Source organism: Bufo gargarizans, chromosome 7, assembly GCF_014858855.1.
Source record: "Bufo gargarizans isolate SCDJY-AF-19 chromosome 7, ASM1485885v1, whole genome shotgun sequence".
Classification (NCBI taxonomy): Eukaryota; Metazoa; Chordata; class Amphibia; order Anura; family Bufonidae; genus Bufo; species Bufo gargarizans.
In genome coordinates, this window is record NC_058086.1 from 162771002 (window position 1) to 162785586 (window position 14585).

Sequence of the window (14585 nt, forward strand, 5' to 3'; positions counted from 1 at the left end):
TTCCCTTCAGTAAAGGTTTACTTTTCCAGGGGCGTTTATTCACGTGCACAGATTGTTTCTTCTTGGTAGATACATTATTCACTAAGGACTTGGTTTATATCTGTTATACTTACACAACAGAAGTCTAATTTATCCATGATTTTGGGCCTAATGCATAAAATAAGCCAGGTTAAAATAAAAGTCACCATTTCCCACAGCTTTCATTTCTCAAACCCGCTTGAGAAAAATAACATCTGGAAGCAGACTGCTATGGCAGTAACGACACTTTAGTAGAACAGGTTTATGAACGAGGCCTGTCCATTATGCTACTACACAGTTAGTAGCGGAGATCAAATTCATAGTAATATTAAATAAATAATTTGCTGTTATAGGTTTTTTTTAAAAACAAAGGCAAAATATACATTGTACATATACAGCAAGCTGTTCACAAAAACAGCTAAAATCTGGAATCAGTCTCTATTATACAGCACACATCGGAGGCAGGTCTGCTTCAAGAAGCTAAGGGCTCTAGTTTTCGGGACAAGGCTGTTAAGATCTGGCTGAATTTGTGGTATCTTTCAGCCTGGTTGACTTGGGCTCCTTTGCTCCCCCATAGGAGTCTCATTTGGAATTCTGTCTTCAAGATTTCACTCATCTCTTCATCTGGTGTAAATCCTAAAAGTACACAAAAAAAGGGGTAGATCTCAGAAATATATATATATAAAAAAAAAAAAAAAGCACACATTAGGCCTCATGCACAGGGCAGTTGCTTGGCCGTGCCCGTATTGGGGTCTGCAGTATACAGGCACCGGCTGAGTGCACACTGTATCAAGATAGCAGAACCATTCACTTGAATGGGTCTGCAATCTGGAAGGAGCGATGCGGAACAGAACAATTTTTTTTTATTTATTTTTTTAGGGTGCGGACAGATCATGGGCCCAATCAAATTGAATGGGTCTGCAGCAACTGCACGAATGGTGCCCATGGATTGGGGACTGCAAGTTGTGGTCCCCAATGCAAGGAATAGCCGGCATACGTTCGTGTGCATGAGGTCTCAACTTATAGCCGCCATATTCCAGCTTTTTAGGTTTACAAGGGGATACGGTTTGCTGAGATATTGCGCGCGTGCACACAGCTCATCCTGGCATAGGTCTCGCAGCCTGCCCAGTACTACATTGTAGGGAGATTTACCAGCATTTTCAACGCCAGCCTCGATATCCCTGCTCCGCTTTTACTTTATGATGAGGCACATCCTCCGGCAGTTCTGTGCGTCTAGAATGAAATCTACGCCAGCTCATAGCTGGATTAGATCTGTCATCATTTACACCAGTTTATGGCCGTCATAGATGTCAGTTAATCATTTACACCAGGCAATTGCCACAAATGATGATAAAGTTCAAAAAGAGAGATAGTAAGAAGGCGGCACTCACCCATGCAGTAATTTTACAAAAACGATCCTTTATTCATCCGGGATATGGTTCAACAATATCATCAAAATGCAGATGATCCACACATAGCGGCACTGAAGTGGCCTGAAGAAGCGCAATTTTGTGCGAAACGGCAGTCGCCGCTATGTGTGGATTATCTGCATTCCGCCCCTGTCATTTCTGCCGATATTGCTAAACCATATCCCGGATGAATAAAGGATCCATTTTGTAAATTACTGCATGGGCGAGTGCCGCCTTCTTACTATCTCTATTTTTGAACTTGATTGCAGTAAAGACGTGGAGGTGCGCGAGACACCCGTGTCGGTGTATGGATTGTTGTAGAGTGTACAGCTGTGCCGCCTACTTCTGTTTACTACATAAATGATGATAAATCTGCTGGGGCCAATGTCCCTACCCACACCTTTGCCCCCTTTTCAGAAGGCTCACAAACCCCAGATTTGCAATTTTCGGTTGTATAGAGATTATAAATCTCCCGCTATGTACCCACTGAGCCATAACACTCCCTTGTGCAACTGTTCTATGAAGATTGTATCTAGATATGAGCGAAGCGAGCTTTAGCTGTTACATCCGAAGGCGCTTCGCAAAAAAAAAAAAAAAAATCGTAATACTATACAGAGATTCATGATTCGGAGATGTATGGGCTCCAATGAGCCAAAGTTATTCACAAAGTCGTGCGCAACTTCGTTGAATAACTTAGATAATTGATTATTACAGTGCAGAACCACTTCAAAACTTGGAACCAAACTCGGCTTCAGTTCCGAGTGATACCTTGGAAACAAAGCAGAGTTCGGTCCCAAGGTTTTTCACTGTAATAATCCATTAACAAAATAATGGAACAAAATCTCGCGCAACTTCGTGATTAACTTACTTCGGTTCATCAGAGCCCATACATTCTAATACTCTACGGAGACAAATCTCCATACAGCATCATAATAATTTTTTTTTTAAAAGCGACTTCAGTTGAAGCATCCAAAGTCACTTTGCTCCTCTCTAATCGTATCCCATACAGCCATTGCAAGCAGAGCATGTCTATACTTTTATTAATAACCGGGGCGTAGTAGCGTGCCCTCATCCACGTGGCGGCTGAAGTCCCTGGTGTTACGCATTGCTTACCTTCCAAGAGCCGCTCTGCATTGCTTTGATACAAAGCTGCATTCTGGGCAATAATTCGTGCAGATTCCAAATGGTTGAACATTATTTCACATCCTCGGTCATGGTTCTCCCACCAGTCCATTCCTTCAAATATGACAGACTGACGCTCCAACAACAATATTACAGGCACCACGAGGGGGACTGTGAAATTTTCTTGTGTGTTGAGTATTGTACCTAAAAAACAAATGCATCATTTACAATTTTGTCTGCACTTAAAACCAAGTGATCCAGAAATTATACACAGTTTTTTACCTTGGGGCTGACAAAGGGATTTGAAGGGAATGGAACTCTCTTTCTGCTGGTTAAACCCAGATAGCAATACTTTTTCTAGCCAGTTTTCATTTTCTAAAGGCACATTTTCTTATTCTAAGTTTTGAACATATTTATGGAGGCCATTTTGACTGAGCTGTTCTTAACAGCATTTAGGCTGGGTTCAGACCTGAGCGTTTTACAGTGTGTACGATCGCGCTGTAAAACGCCCGACGCCCCAAGAAGTACAGGAGCTTCTTTGGGGCGTCTTGTCGCGCGTTCCCGTATATAGACTTCAGCGGGAACGCGCGACAATGGGCGTTCGCTTGTCTCTGTATGCGCGATTGCAAACGCCCGTACAATCTGAGCCCAGCGTTAGGAGCTGACCCCATTGACTGATATGGGAGAGTTTTCCAGGCATGCTATGTGACCTGTGCAGAGGTCAGGAGGGAGTAGTTCTGTCACCCCACTAAAGTCTTTTTTTTTTTTGGGTTAGTTAAATTCCTTATACTGCGATATATGAAAATATAATGGTGTTACTTACTTTTCGTCAGCTGTTTCTTATAAAACGAAGTTTTGTCATATGTAAATTAGGTCTCTACCAGCAAGTAGGGCGTCTACTTGCTGGTAGCCGCAGCAAAAAAAAAAAAAAACGCCCCTTCGTCGTGTTGATTGACAGGACCAGCTGCGATCTCCTCCACCGGCCCTGTCAGCATTTCAAAAATCGCACGCCTCTGTTCATTCGGCGCAGGCGCTCTGAGATGAGGAGGCTCGTCTCCTCAGAACTCCCTCAGTGCACTTGCGCCGATGACATCACCGAAATAGAAGACGTCATCGGCGCAGGCGCACTGAGGGAGTGCTGAGGAGACGAGCCTCCTCATCTCAGAGCGCCTGCGCCAAATGAACACAGGCGCGCGATTTTTGAAATACTGACAGGGCCGGAGGAGGAGACCGCGGCTGGCCCTGTCAATCAACACGACGAGGGGGTGCTTTTTTGCAGCGGCTACCAGCAAGTGCCTTTATGCTGGATGTTGAATAAGGCATTGGTGTACATTTTGGCCAAAGCGTAATAAGCCACTCACCACGTCAAGGTCGTGAGGTCATGAAAATAAAGAAAACTCTTTGAATGAGAAGGTGTGTCCAAACTTTTGGTCTGTACTGTATGTATATAATTTCTACCTAGATGACAACCCTACTCTGTTATAGAAATGCACTTTTCACTTACCTGCTCCTTCATACAAAGCTTTGCTAAAAGGCTTCAGCTGTTTTTCATAAGTGATTGCCGTCTGTGTATATTGATGCCTCAGGAATGTCCAGGTACGTTCCAGCCTTGTAATCTGATCCAAAGAAACCAGATATCATGTTACAATCATGAGTGATATCCTAGATTTTATAGCAAAGCAGCTACGTTCAGAACATAATAAATTATCTGTAATTATTTTTATTTATTATATATAAAAATCTGTTACAATATAATAATTTGCTTTTACCCCCCTAGTTATCCAAGTATTGCCATAAAGCTGCAGTCACTTGTAGAGATCTTAGTTTTTCTTACTTTGCAGACATAAAAACATATCCGTGTGTTAAAACGTGATCTCGGTGCCATGTGCCTAAGGACGGTGAGCCTTACATAATGGCTCCTGCTACATCCTAATGTAGGTATTTTCAGTGAAGCTTTTCTTCTGCACCCCGTGCATTATCATTATTTCCAATAAACATCACATTCTAATAGATGTCTAATGAACACAAATACACACAGACGAATATAAATGTGAAACTAGCCAGTCAGTTATACACAGCACATTGGCGTCATGGACAGTACGTCACCTGAGGCATGTCCAGTGCTTTCATGATGGAAGTAAAGGCAAAGAAGTCTCCCAAATCCTTCAGTTCTACTGCAAGTTGGATGATCTTGTTCAGTGTTACAACCCTTTCGTCTAAATTACCCGTACATCCCAAAATGTCCACTGCAATCCCTATGGCCATGGTTGTATGCCTGCAATGATAATATATTACAATCAGGTCATCACTGTATAGCTGTCAGATAGTAAATGGGTTCTTTACATGTGATGTGGAGCCATGATTCTCAAATTCAAAGTAATGTACAAACTTGAAGGGTAAAGGGTATTTCCTAATCATCCTATCCCTTCATGTATACGGATTTCATTCCATACCAATGTAATAACGTCTTAAATGGGTTGGCCCATCTCAGACATTGGTGGCATATCGCTAAGATAGGCCATCAATGTCAGATAGAAGTGGGCCCCAGAGGTGGGACCTGCAGAAATCTCCAGAACTGGCTCTCTGTAATGAAGGGAGTTCCAAAAATGCTAAACGCTGGCTCAGCTATTTCTTGTAAATTCTTTAATTTTTGAAAAAGTTTAAGATTACAAACATGAGTTACGTCACTCTCAATAAAATATAAGGAAGCAGATATATAGATAATGCAAATCACATAATAATGAAAAAAGGGGGAAGAAAAAAAAAAAAAATATGTATGAACATCAATTAGCATTGTATAAAATACAAATTTAACTATTAAAAGGGCTTCTGTCACCCCACTAAAGTCCTTTTTTTTTTTTGGGCTAGTTACATTCCTTATAGTGCGATATAGGAGAATATAATGTTGTCACTTACTTTCATGCCACCGTTTCTTGAGAAAACTAAGTTTTATAATATGCAAATCCGGTCTCTACCAGCAAGTAGGGCGTCTACTTACTGGTAGCCGCCGCAAAAAACCGCCCCCTCGTCGTGTTGATTGACAGGGCCAGCCGTGATCTCCTCCTCCACCGGCCCTGTCAGCATTTTAAAAATCGCGCGCCTCTGTTCATTCGGCGCAGGCGCTCTGAGATGAGGAGGCTCGTCTCCTCAGAACTCCCCTCGGTGCGCCTGCGCCGATAACATCACCGAAAGAGAAGACGTCATCAGCGCAGGCGCACTGAGGGAGTTCTGAGGAGACGAGCCTCCTCATCTCAGAGCGCCTGCGCCGAATGAACAGAGGCGCGCGATTTTTTAAATGCTGACAGGGCCGGCCGGAGGAGGAGATCACGGCTGGCCATGTCAATCAACACGACGAGGGGGCGTTTTTTTGCGGCGGCTACCAGCAAGAAGACGCCCTACTTGCTGGTAGAGACCGGATTTACATTATAAAACTTAGTTTTTATAAGAAACGGCTGAAGGAAAGTAAGTAACACCATTATATTCTCATATATCGCACTATAAGGAATGTAACTAGCCCAAAAAAAAATAATGACTTTAGTGGGGTGACAGAAGCCCTTTAAGTGTAACTTCATTACATAGGACAGTGGAGGGGAAGGGAAGAGGAAGGAGAGAACAGGGGGGAAGGAAGGGAAAAGGTAATGAGGAGTAAAAGTACCAGTCAGGAACCCAATGATTATTTCTCATGGTTCAGAAAAAAGATGTTGAAGGCATACGACTCACAATCATAGAAATAGAGAGGAAAGTAAAACAACTAAAGTGGTGAAGTTTTATAGCAAACCTCAACACAATGTATCAGTAAACTAGCCAAATAAGACTAAAGTTCAAACAGTTGGAGTGCTTTAGTGGGAGTTAGAAAGTCAGTCCATTTGCTCCAGATACTCTCACATTTCGTAGGTTTGAGTAGGACTCGCCATCTTCTCTCAAATCCTTGTACTTTCTGTGAGCCATTCCCGTATTGTGGGTGGATCAGTTTGTAACCATTTCCTGGGAATTAATATCTTAGCTAAGGAAATACATGCACAACTCTGAGTGAATGGAGAGGTGGCCATGGATGTGCAGTGCGCTCTCCATTCACTTCTACAGGACTTTCTAAATTAGCCCGAGCAGGCTGACTTGGCTATTTTTGTAACTCCTATAGCAGTGAATTCACAGCATGATGCTCATGTGCGGTGTGCTCTCCTTCACTTTAGGAGGGGATTGGGGGGGGGGGGGGGGGTGCCAAAACCTGCGAATTTTAGTGGGTTCCATGAGACCATCTAATGTGTATTGTGGCTTCTCAACTCTTTCCTGATGGAAGATGTTGGTGGGTGAGGAGTCCGGAGTTCTGGCAGCAGCACGGCAAGCATTCAGGCCGCCTCTCGGCATGTTTGCCGTGCTGCCACCGGAACTCCGGCCCGCCCTGCCAGAGTTCCTTGCCGCTAGTGTGAAAGTACCCTTAAACATGTCCCGCATTCTGTCCTACACATACTGGCGGTCTTTACAATTGCGTGGAGCCCCTTGACAGACGAGTTAGACAGCACCATAACCAGGGCCGCCTCACCTCAGCCAATGGGGCATGTGGCTCCTGTCGCCACTGTTCACTCTCATAGGCCGCTAGACACATGGCGGTAAAAAAAAATACTTCTTTCTTTACATTAGGTGTATTGTTTTAGTGACAGGAACAGGTGCTCATACCTATCAGACTAGGTAAATATCTAGATAGCTGCAGGAGAGGAAGTTTACCTTTCGATTAGGTCCAAGCGCAGTTGGTGCCCATGCGGTAGTGTCATTAGTTCCAGGCCACTGCTCACTCCCATCATCTTTTCCATCTCTGACGAGACATCAAGTATCCTAGCGACCTGTAGGGTACAAAGGTTTATATGCGCATATTCAGGAAGCATCATGTGATGGGCTGATAAGCATATGTTAATTAACCCCAGCTTCTAATTTTACAAATTAGATTGGAGCTCCTCATGGACACTGGGTGGCCACTACAGAATTGTACCAGACCTTTAAATGTAATCAATTCTCACAGTTCTGCAGAGACCAGAAGAAGAAAATTGTTAAACTATTGCATGAAGTTACAGGCCCAAAGCCTGAGCTGCATTACCAAGAAACTCTGTGTCAGGGACAGGAGTCCCGGACACATCCATAACGCTGGGAGTTATAGAAGCACGGTAGCTTGTTCTCTTACGCTGGTTGCATAGCTCCTATTCACTACAATGGGAGTTATGGAAACAATGGAGAATGGTGTAACTAGCAAACTTGTAAATCACTTCATTTAAAAAATATGCCTGCATCCACTTCAATAAGCTGTAAAGTCATAACCACTAGGGGTCTCACTTCCACCTAGTTGTAGTCCACTGTCTGGTGACAGACTCAGAAGCCGGCTGAGAGGAAGTGGGGTGGGGTGTCAGAGCCAGCTGAGACCCGGAGTCTGATAAAAACAACTGCTTCTACACTCCTTCTGAAATTTAGAGGAGCCTCCTGCCTTTCTGTGATGTGATTTCTCCCTCCTTATCTGTTCTGTCAGCTTCAGAGCTGAAAACAAACAGTGGGAATTAAGGAAAAGGATGGCACAGCAGGACAATGCTGGCAAATTCCACAGAAGGGATATGCCCACTGCTTCTGAGTGAAATGCATCTAACTGTGCAGCTGAAACGAAAAACATTATGGAAGCCTAAATAGACATTTTAGTACAATCATAACTGTGAACTAAGAGGCACAGCAATCATGTAAACATTAAAAAAAAAAAAAAAAAAAAAAAAAACTCACTTATGCTTTAAGTCTGGCCACCTGGAGCTGGCGAGACACGACAACTCCTTTAACTGAATATATTAAAAAAAAAATTAAAGTAAGCTTCAATAATAGCTGATGTCTATATTCATGGAGTAACCTTTGTTGCTCTAACCCTTCTACATACTCTATCATTACATGAAAGAGGTTTTACCTTACAGTCCATTCTGAGGATGTGCTTGGCAATAGTCCTTGGGTCATTGTTTGTAAAAAGTTCCTTGGCCCGTTTCAGTAGGGCTGTTTCCAAGGGTTTGTTTTCAGGGGGTAGTAAAATAGATTCAAAGTCTTTAAGATTAAACGAGGATACATTCTCATATACTGGCCTAACAAACTCTACCTCACCCCCCTTCTCATTGGGTTCTGTTTGAGAGCATTGAGATATACTGTCCTCCAACGTGTGGAAGCTCAGTTCTGAGTTACTAAGAGAGAGGGACTCCTCTTCATCTGCTTTCTGACTTTCTATCATACTGCTGTGTGAGGAATGGGTCTTTGCCCACACAAAGTCCTCTAGAGGTGTAGGTTGCAGTTCACAATAGTTTGCTTCTGAGTTCTGCCATATTGTAGGAGACTGTGGCTGCTTCACATACAGCGACTTGCTTGGCTTTGGAGGGGCTCTAGGGCAGAGTTGACTGTCTGATCCCCTCAATGCTTCTGCAGAGTGAGCCTCGGAGCTGAACCTCCGGATTTCCGTCGGGCTTAGAGTGGGTTCACTTCCAGTTCTGAAGACATTCGGTCTCGGCGTTAACCTCCCATCCATTCCTGGTGACAAGTATTGCTGTCTGTTACCTACAAAATATATACATGTTAATATGGTGTATCTCTACATATTGGCAAATGTTTATCAATGACCTGCCCTTTACCCTCTGGACCATTCTCATAACCTACTCATTGTGAGCAAATTACAATCCCATGCAGATGACCTGAAGAAGACTTGTCCGCAGGTTTTTAGGATGGTCTCCAGACTAATGCAAAGCAACAATTTTCCAACACCTAAATGAGGTCCTTCTGAAAGCATCCTATAGCAGTTCTGAGGGTTGAAATGGGCTGGCAGAGTAACTACATACTTACCTAGTGGTAGGTAGCTTTCTGATTGATGCGAGTTGAGTGGCCGTCTCTTTTCTCGCATGTTATCTAAGCAAGATGGATGGCTGCCGCTTTTCTCCTTATTTCTGGAAGGACCAATATACAAACAAATGCCAATTATACAATCGGAAATGTCAAGCCCAGTGTCTACTACTATATGTTTCTTAAATAAAAATATATTATAAATATGTTTATATACCTTTAAATGGGTTTTCAGAGACTTTTCTACTGGTGATCTATGTTCTGTATAGGTCATCAGTGTCTGATCGGTGGGAGACACCCGGGACCCCCGCCGATCAGCGGTCTGAGAAGGCAATGGTGCTCACAGCTTAGCCTAGGTCATGCGACATCATGTTCACCGATCACATGGCCCCAAAATGAATGGGGCTGAGCTGCGATATCAAGCACAGCCGCTAACACATGGACGACACTGTGCTTCGAGAGCCGAGAGAAGACAACCACTCGACTGTGCGCACCAGTGCCTTCTCAAAAAGCTGATCGGCGGGGGTTCTGGTTGTCAGACCCCACCAATCAGATACCGATGACCTATCCAGGATAGGTCATCAGTAGGAAAGTCTCAGAAAACCCCTTAAATTTTACATGCCACCGTGGCCACTAGGTGGCGATCTTTTAACAGACTACAGAATGAAACTAGCTATGAAAATGCTATAGACGGCTAGCCTAAATAGATATTACAGCTTCAGCAAATGAATGTTATTTTTTGTATAATGAAAGGTAAGATAACTAAAGGTTCCTATTTAATAACAGCAAGCAGAGATCTTGGACACTGACAAATGAATACATAAACTATATTAGAAAACTATACAAAGAAAAAAAGATTATTTGCCAAAATAATACCAAGGCTGCAAAAAGATACGAAGAAGTGGTCGTGACCGGAGATATTTTTGAAACAGTAAAATTTTACATTCACTTTTTGTAAGGGAAGTGCTCATTATCTGCTGCCATTCATCCAACACATACAAGTTTTCCTACAAACCTTAGCAGATTTTCCCGGATCAGGCTTTGCTCTGGTGTCAGGCCATGGCCTATATTGAGACTCAGTCTTTTAGGGGTTTCTGCTTTTTCTTCCAGTGCTCCCATTTCCAAACGTCTAGCTGGGGAGACCCCATACTTTTCCTCTATACACCTTAGCGGCACAGTCCTGTTGATCGGCTGAAAAATGATGGCTCCGCTCTGCTGCGACACTGGCTTGCGATTCCCCACGTAGAATCTCACCAATGCTGGGATACTGTCAAAGCTCTCAAGTTCAAACTGGTACTGAATCCGACTGTAAGCTTCATTGAGTCTGATGATTACTTTATTTATCTTGAAATGCTGGGAGAGGTTTTTCCACTGACAGGTGAGCACAAAGTTTCCAGGGCTGGACAATGAATCCCTGATCAGGAAATCTCCATCTCTTCTCACCAGGCTCTCAGACACCTTGAGAGAGAGAAGAACAAGCATTGTATGCATTTCATACTGACCCATCTTCAGTGGCTGTAAACTAAGTTAATCAACCAACTATATCTTATCCTGCATAAAATACATGTTATCCTGAACAAGAATACTAACCTAGATCAGGGCCAAGCAAAGTAGGCAGCTGCCTAGGGCGCTATTGAGGAGAAGGGCTATAAAAGCTGAGAAAATGATTACCACTCTTTGTAGAACCAGTGGATGTTGTGCCCGAGTTGCTAATACTTTTATAGAGGATGTTGAATGCTTCCCTTCAATATGACAGAAGACAATTAAAAGGCATCTGTCAGTAGATTTGCAAACGGGCTGACCTGTTACATGTGCTCTTGGCAGCTGAAGACATCTGTGTTGGTCCCATGTTCATATGTGCCCCCATTACTGAGAATAAATTAAGTTTTAATATATTCAAATGAGCCTCTAGGAGCAATGGGGGTGTTGCGGTTACTCCTAGAGGCCCTGCAACTGCCACACCCTCTGCACTTTGATTGATATGGTCGGATGTGATCACTTTTCGGCACCTTTCACACGGGCGTTGTGAGGAAAGATGCAGGTGCGTTGCAGGAACATGCGCGATTTTTTCACGCGAGTGCAAAACATTGTAATGCGTTTTGCACGAGCGTGAGAAAAATCGGCATGTTTGGTACCCAATCCCGAACTTCTGCACAGAAGTTCGGGCTTGGGATCGGTGTTCTGTAGATTGTATTATTTTCCCTTATAACATGGTTATAAGGGAAAATAATAGCATTCTGAATACAGAATGCATAGTACAATAGCGCTGGAGGGGTTAATAAAAAATAATTTAACTCACCTTAATCCACTTGATCGCGCAGCCCGGCTTCTCTTCGGTCTTTGCTGTGTGCAGGAAAAGGACCTGTGATGACCGGACGTCACCACAGGTCCTTTTCCTGCACACAGCAAAGAAGAAGACAGAAGAGATGCCGGCTGCGCGATCAAGTGGATTAAGGCGAGTTAAATTATTATTAGTATTTTTTTTAACCCCTCCAGCGCTATTGTACTATGCATTCTGTATTCAGAATGCTATTATTTTCCCTTATAACCATGTTATAAGGGAAAATAATAATGATCGGGTCTCCATCCCGATCGTCTCCTAGCAACAGTGTGTGAAAATCGCACCGCATCCGCACTTGTTTGCGGATGCTTGCGATTTTCACGCAACCCCATTCATTTCTATGGGCCTGCGTTACGTGAAAAGCCCACAAAGAGGAGCATGCTGCGTTTTTCACGCAACGCACAAGTGATGCGTGAAAATCACCGCTCATGTGCACAGCCCTATAGAAATGAATGGGTCAGGATTCAGTGCGGGTGCAATGTGTTCAACTTACGCATCGCATCCGCGCGGAATGCTCGCCCGTGTGAAAGGGGCCTTACACTGCCTGGCCATGTCAAAGTGGAGAGGGCATGGCAGTTGCAGAGAGAGCAGAGCCTCTAGGAGTAACAGCAACGCCCCCATTGCTCCTAGAGGCTCATTTGCATATATCAAAACATCTTTTTTTCTCAGTATTGTGGGCACATATGGACATGGGACCAACACAGACGTCTTTAGCTGCCAAGTGCACATGTAACAGGTCAGCCAGCGTCATAGGTACAAATCTGCTGATAGAGGCCCTTTAAATGGATGAGTGTCCAGTTATCATGCCAAACAAGGGACCAAGGGGATAGGGCTCAATATGAAGGGCTTATCCCGATCCTGACCGGTGAAACTTCACACTAACCACCTCTAACACCACTTCTTACCGCAGAACAGAATTACGCCTGAATTCTTTGTTGTAAAAGTACATAGAAAATCGCCAGCAGAGTCTCGGGACGTGAATACTTTTGCAATCCAGAGGCCTACAGTGGTGCGGCTGACTACTCTGTCTCTGGTAACTGCGTTTCATTTTAAGCCGTGACATTTTTTTAATACTATTAGTGACGGGCGCGACATGGGAATATAGTTCTTGTAATGGAAGCGCCTCCTACCGTCTCCTCTGACCTCATGTCTGGGACCGGGCACAGAGGTCACCGCCAGTTGCAGCTGCGCCTGATAGATTACAGTCACCAGTGATGGGGGAGGGAGTAATATTTGCTTGACATTGTACATGCACAATACGGAGAGATCATAGGAAAATCAATGCACTCCCTGCTTTCATGTACTGTGCATCTACCAGCAATGGCTGTGCACTCATTTACTCATTTTCAGCTTATGCTGGAATTCAGTTACTTATTAAGAAGCAAACACGTGTGTTCATGTCACATGCAATGACCAGAAAAAAGGATTATAAACATACATGAGGATGACCGCTATAATCCAATTATAATAACTAATACAGCAACCTGTGTGCAAAACTACAACTCCCAGCATGCCCTGCAAGCGACAGCTTTCCTGGATGCAACAGAAATGTACACAGGGCTCACTTGTACTGTCTTTATGCCTCCATGTCCATACAAAGAATGTCGGTTTTAACACAAAAAAAATAAAAAAAAATAATATGGTGGTGTGCTTCAATGGACTCCCAATGCATTGTTCCTAGGGAAATATCCCTGTACATACCAAACCTGACTGAAGCTTTATGGCAGCACATGGAGGCTGTGCGGCTCCATACTAAGGAGACATGCAGCCTCTGTGCATTGCCGCACGGGTTCTGTGTTACCAGCTTTAGCTTAAAGGGATTCTGTCACCTCTTTTTACCCTATAGAGATGCGGACATGCACGGCTAGATCGCTGCTAGCATGTCCGCAATATACCTGTCCCATATCTCTATGTGGTTTTATTGAGTGTAAAAAATTATTTCATATATATGTAAATCAGCCTGGTAAGGGGCCCAAGGGGCCGCACTAACCGTTCTGGAGCCCAGCCACGCCCCCCTGTGAAGGAGCCCAGCCACGCCCCCCTGTGAAGGAAACCAGCCACGCCCCCCTGTGAAGGAGCCCAGCACCGCCTGTATCCAGGAATCTCCTCCTTGCTCACAAAGTCAGATCGCCGTAATCTCGCGATGCGCAGTGCCGGCATAGTGTTCCTTCCCTGCGCTAGCATAAGCCTCAGGGAAGGACCTGCGCATGCGCAAGCTCACGGCGATCTGACTATATGTGCAAGGAGGAGATTCCTGGATACAGGCGGTGCTGGGCTCCTTACCAGGCTGATTTACATATATATGAAATAATTTTTTACACTCAATAAAACCACATAGAGATATGGGACAGGTATATTGCGGACATGCTAGCAGCGATCTAGCCGTGCATGTCCGCATCTCTATAGGGTAAAAAGAGGTGATGGAATCCCTTTAAGTATTTATTCAGGGTTGGTGGAAAGCTGGGTGACAACCATTGTGGGCATTATAATGGCTGCCATTAGTGGTTGTCACCCAGCATCCATTACCCGAGGCAGAACAGAATTGTAAATTCATTTTAGAGTGACGGTCAGTACAAGGTACTGGTTCTGTGAGGAGGGGTCATGATGGCAGAGGTGATCTAGACTGTTTTACCAGCTCATTAGATGACGCTTAGCATATAATAGCATGGCCCGGTTAGTAAAGCTTGTATTTTATCTGACTTTTTGCTCAGTCACTTATAGGGAGGTGTGTTAAGCAAACATGTCAGGCCTGGTGACCTCAGTGACAGTACGCCCGTACACCTGCTGCTTACTGTACACCGGTCTAGAAAAGATTCCTCATCAGCAAGATCCAACCTTATTATTCTGACTGGACG

At 44.0% G+C, this 14585-nt stretch overlaps 1 protein-coding gene across 2 annotated transcripts in view; it reads right to left on the reverse strand.

Annotated features, from left to right (window-relative positions):
* The window catches only part of BCAR3 (BCAR3 adaptor protein, NSP family member), a 104536-nt gene continuing 89951 nt past the window's right edge, over positions 1 to 14585 (reverse strand). For both annotated transcript variants that reach the window (XM_044301586.1, XM_044301587.1), the window contains 8 exons: positions 10405 to 10847; positions 9393 to 9493; positions 8479 to 9110; positions 7272 to 7387; positions 4656 to 4824; positions 4054 to 4165; positions 2541 to 2753; positions 1 to 654 (listed from right to left, as the gene is read on the reverse strand). In XM_044301586.1, coding sequence (XP_044157521.1) covers positions 491 to 654; positions 2541 to 2753; positions 4054 to 4165; positions 4656 to 4824; positions 7272 to 7387; positions 8479 to 9110; positions 9393 to 9493; positions 10405 to 10847 — 1950 coding nt within the window. In that variant the 3' untranslated portion in view covers positions 1 to 490. The remainder of the gene's footprint in view (positions 655 to 2540; positions 2754 to 4053; positions 4166 to 4655; positions 4825 to 7271; positions 7388 to 8478; positions 9111 to 9392; positions 9494 to 10404; positions 10848 to 14585) is intronic.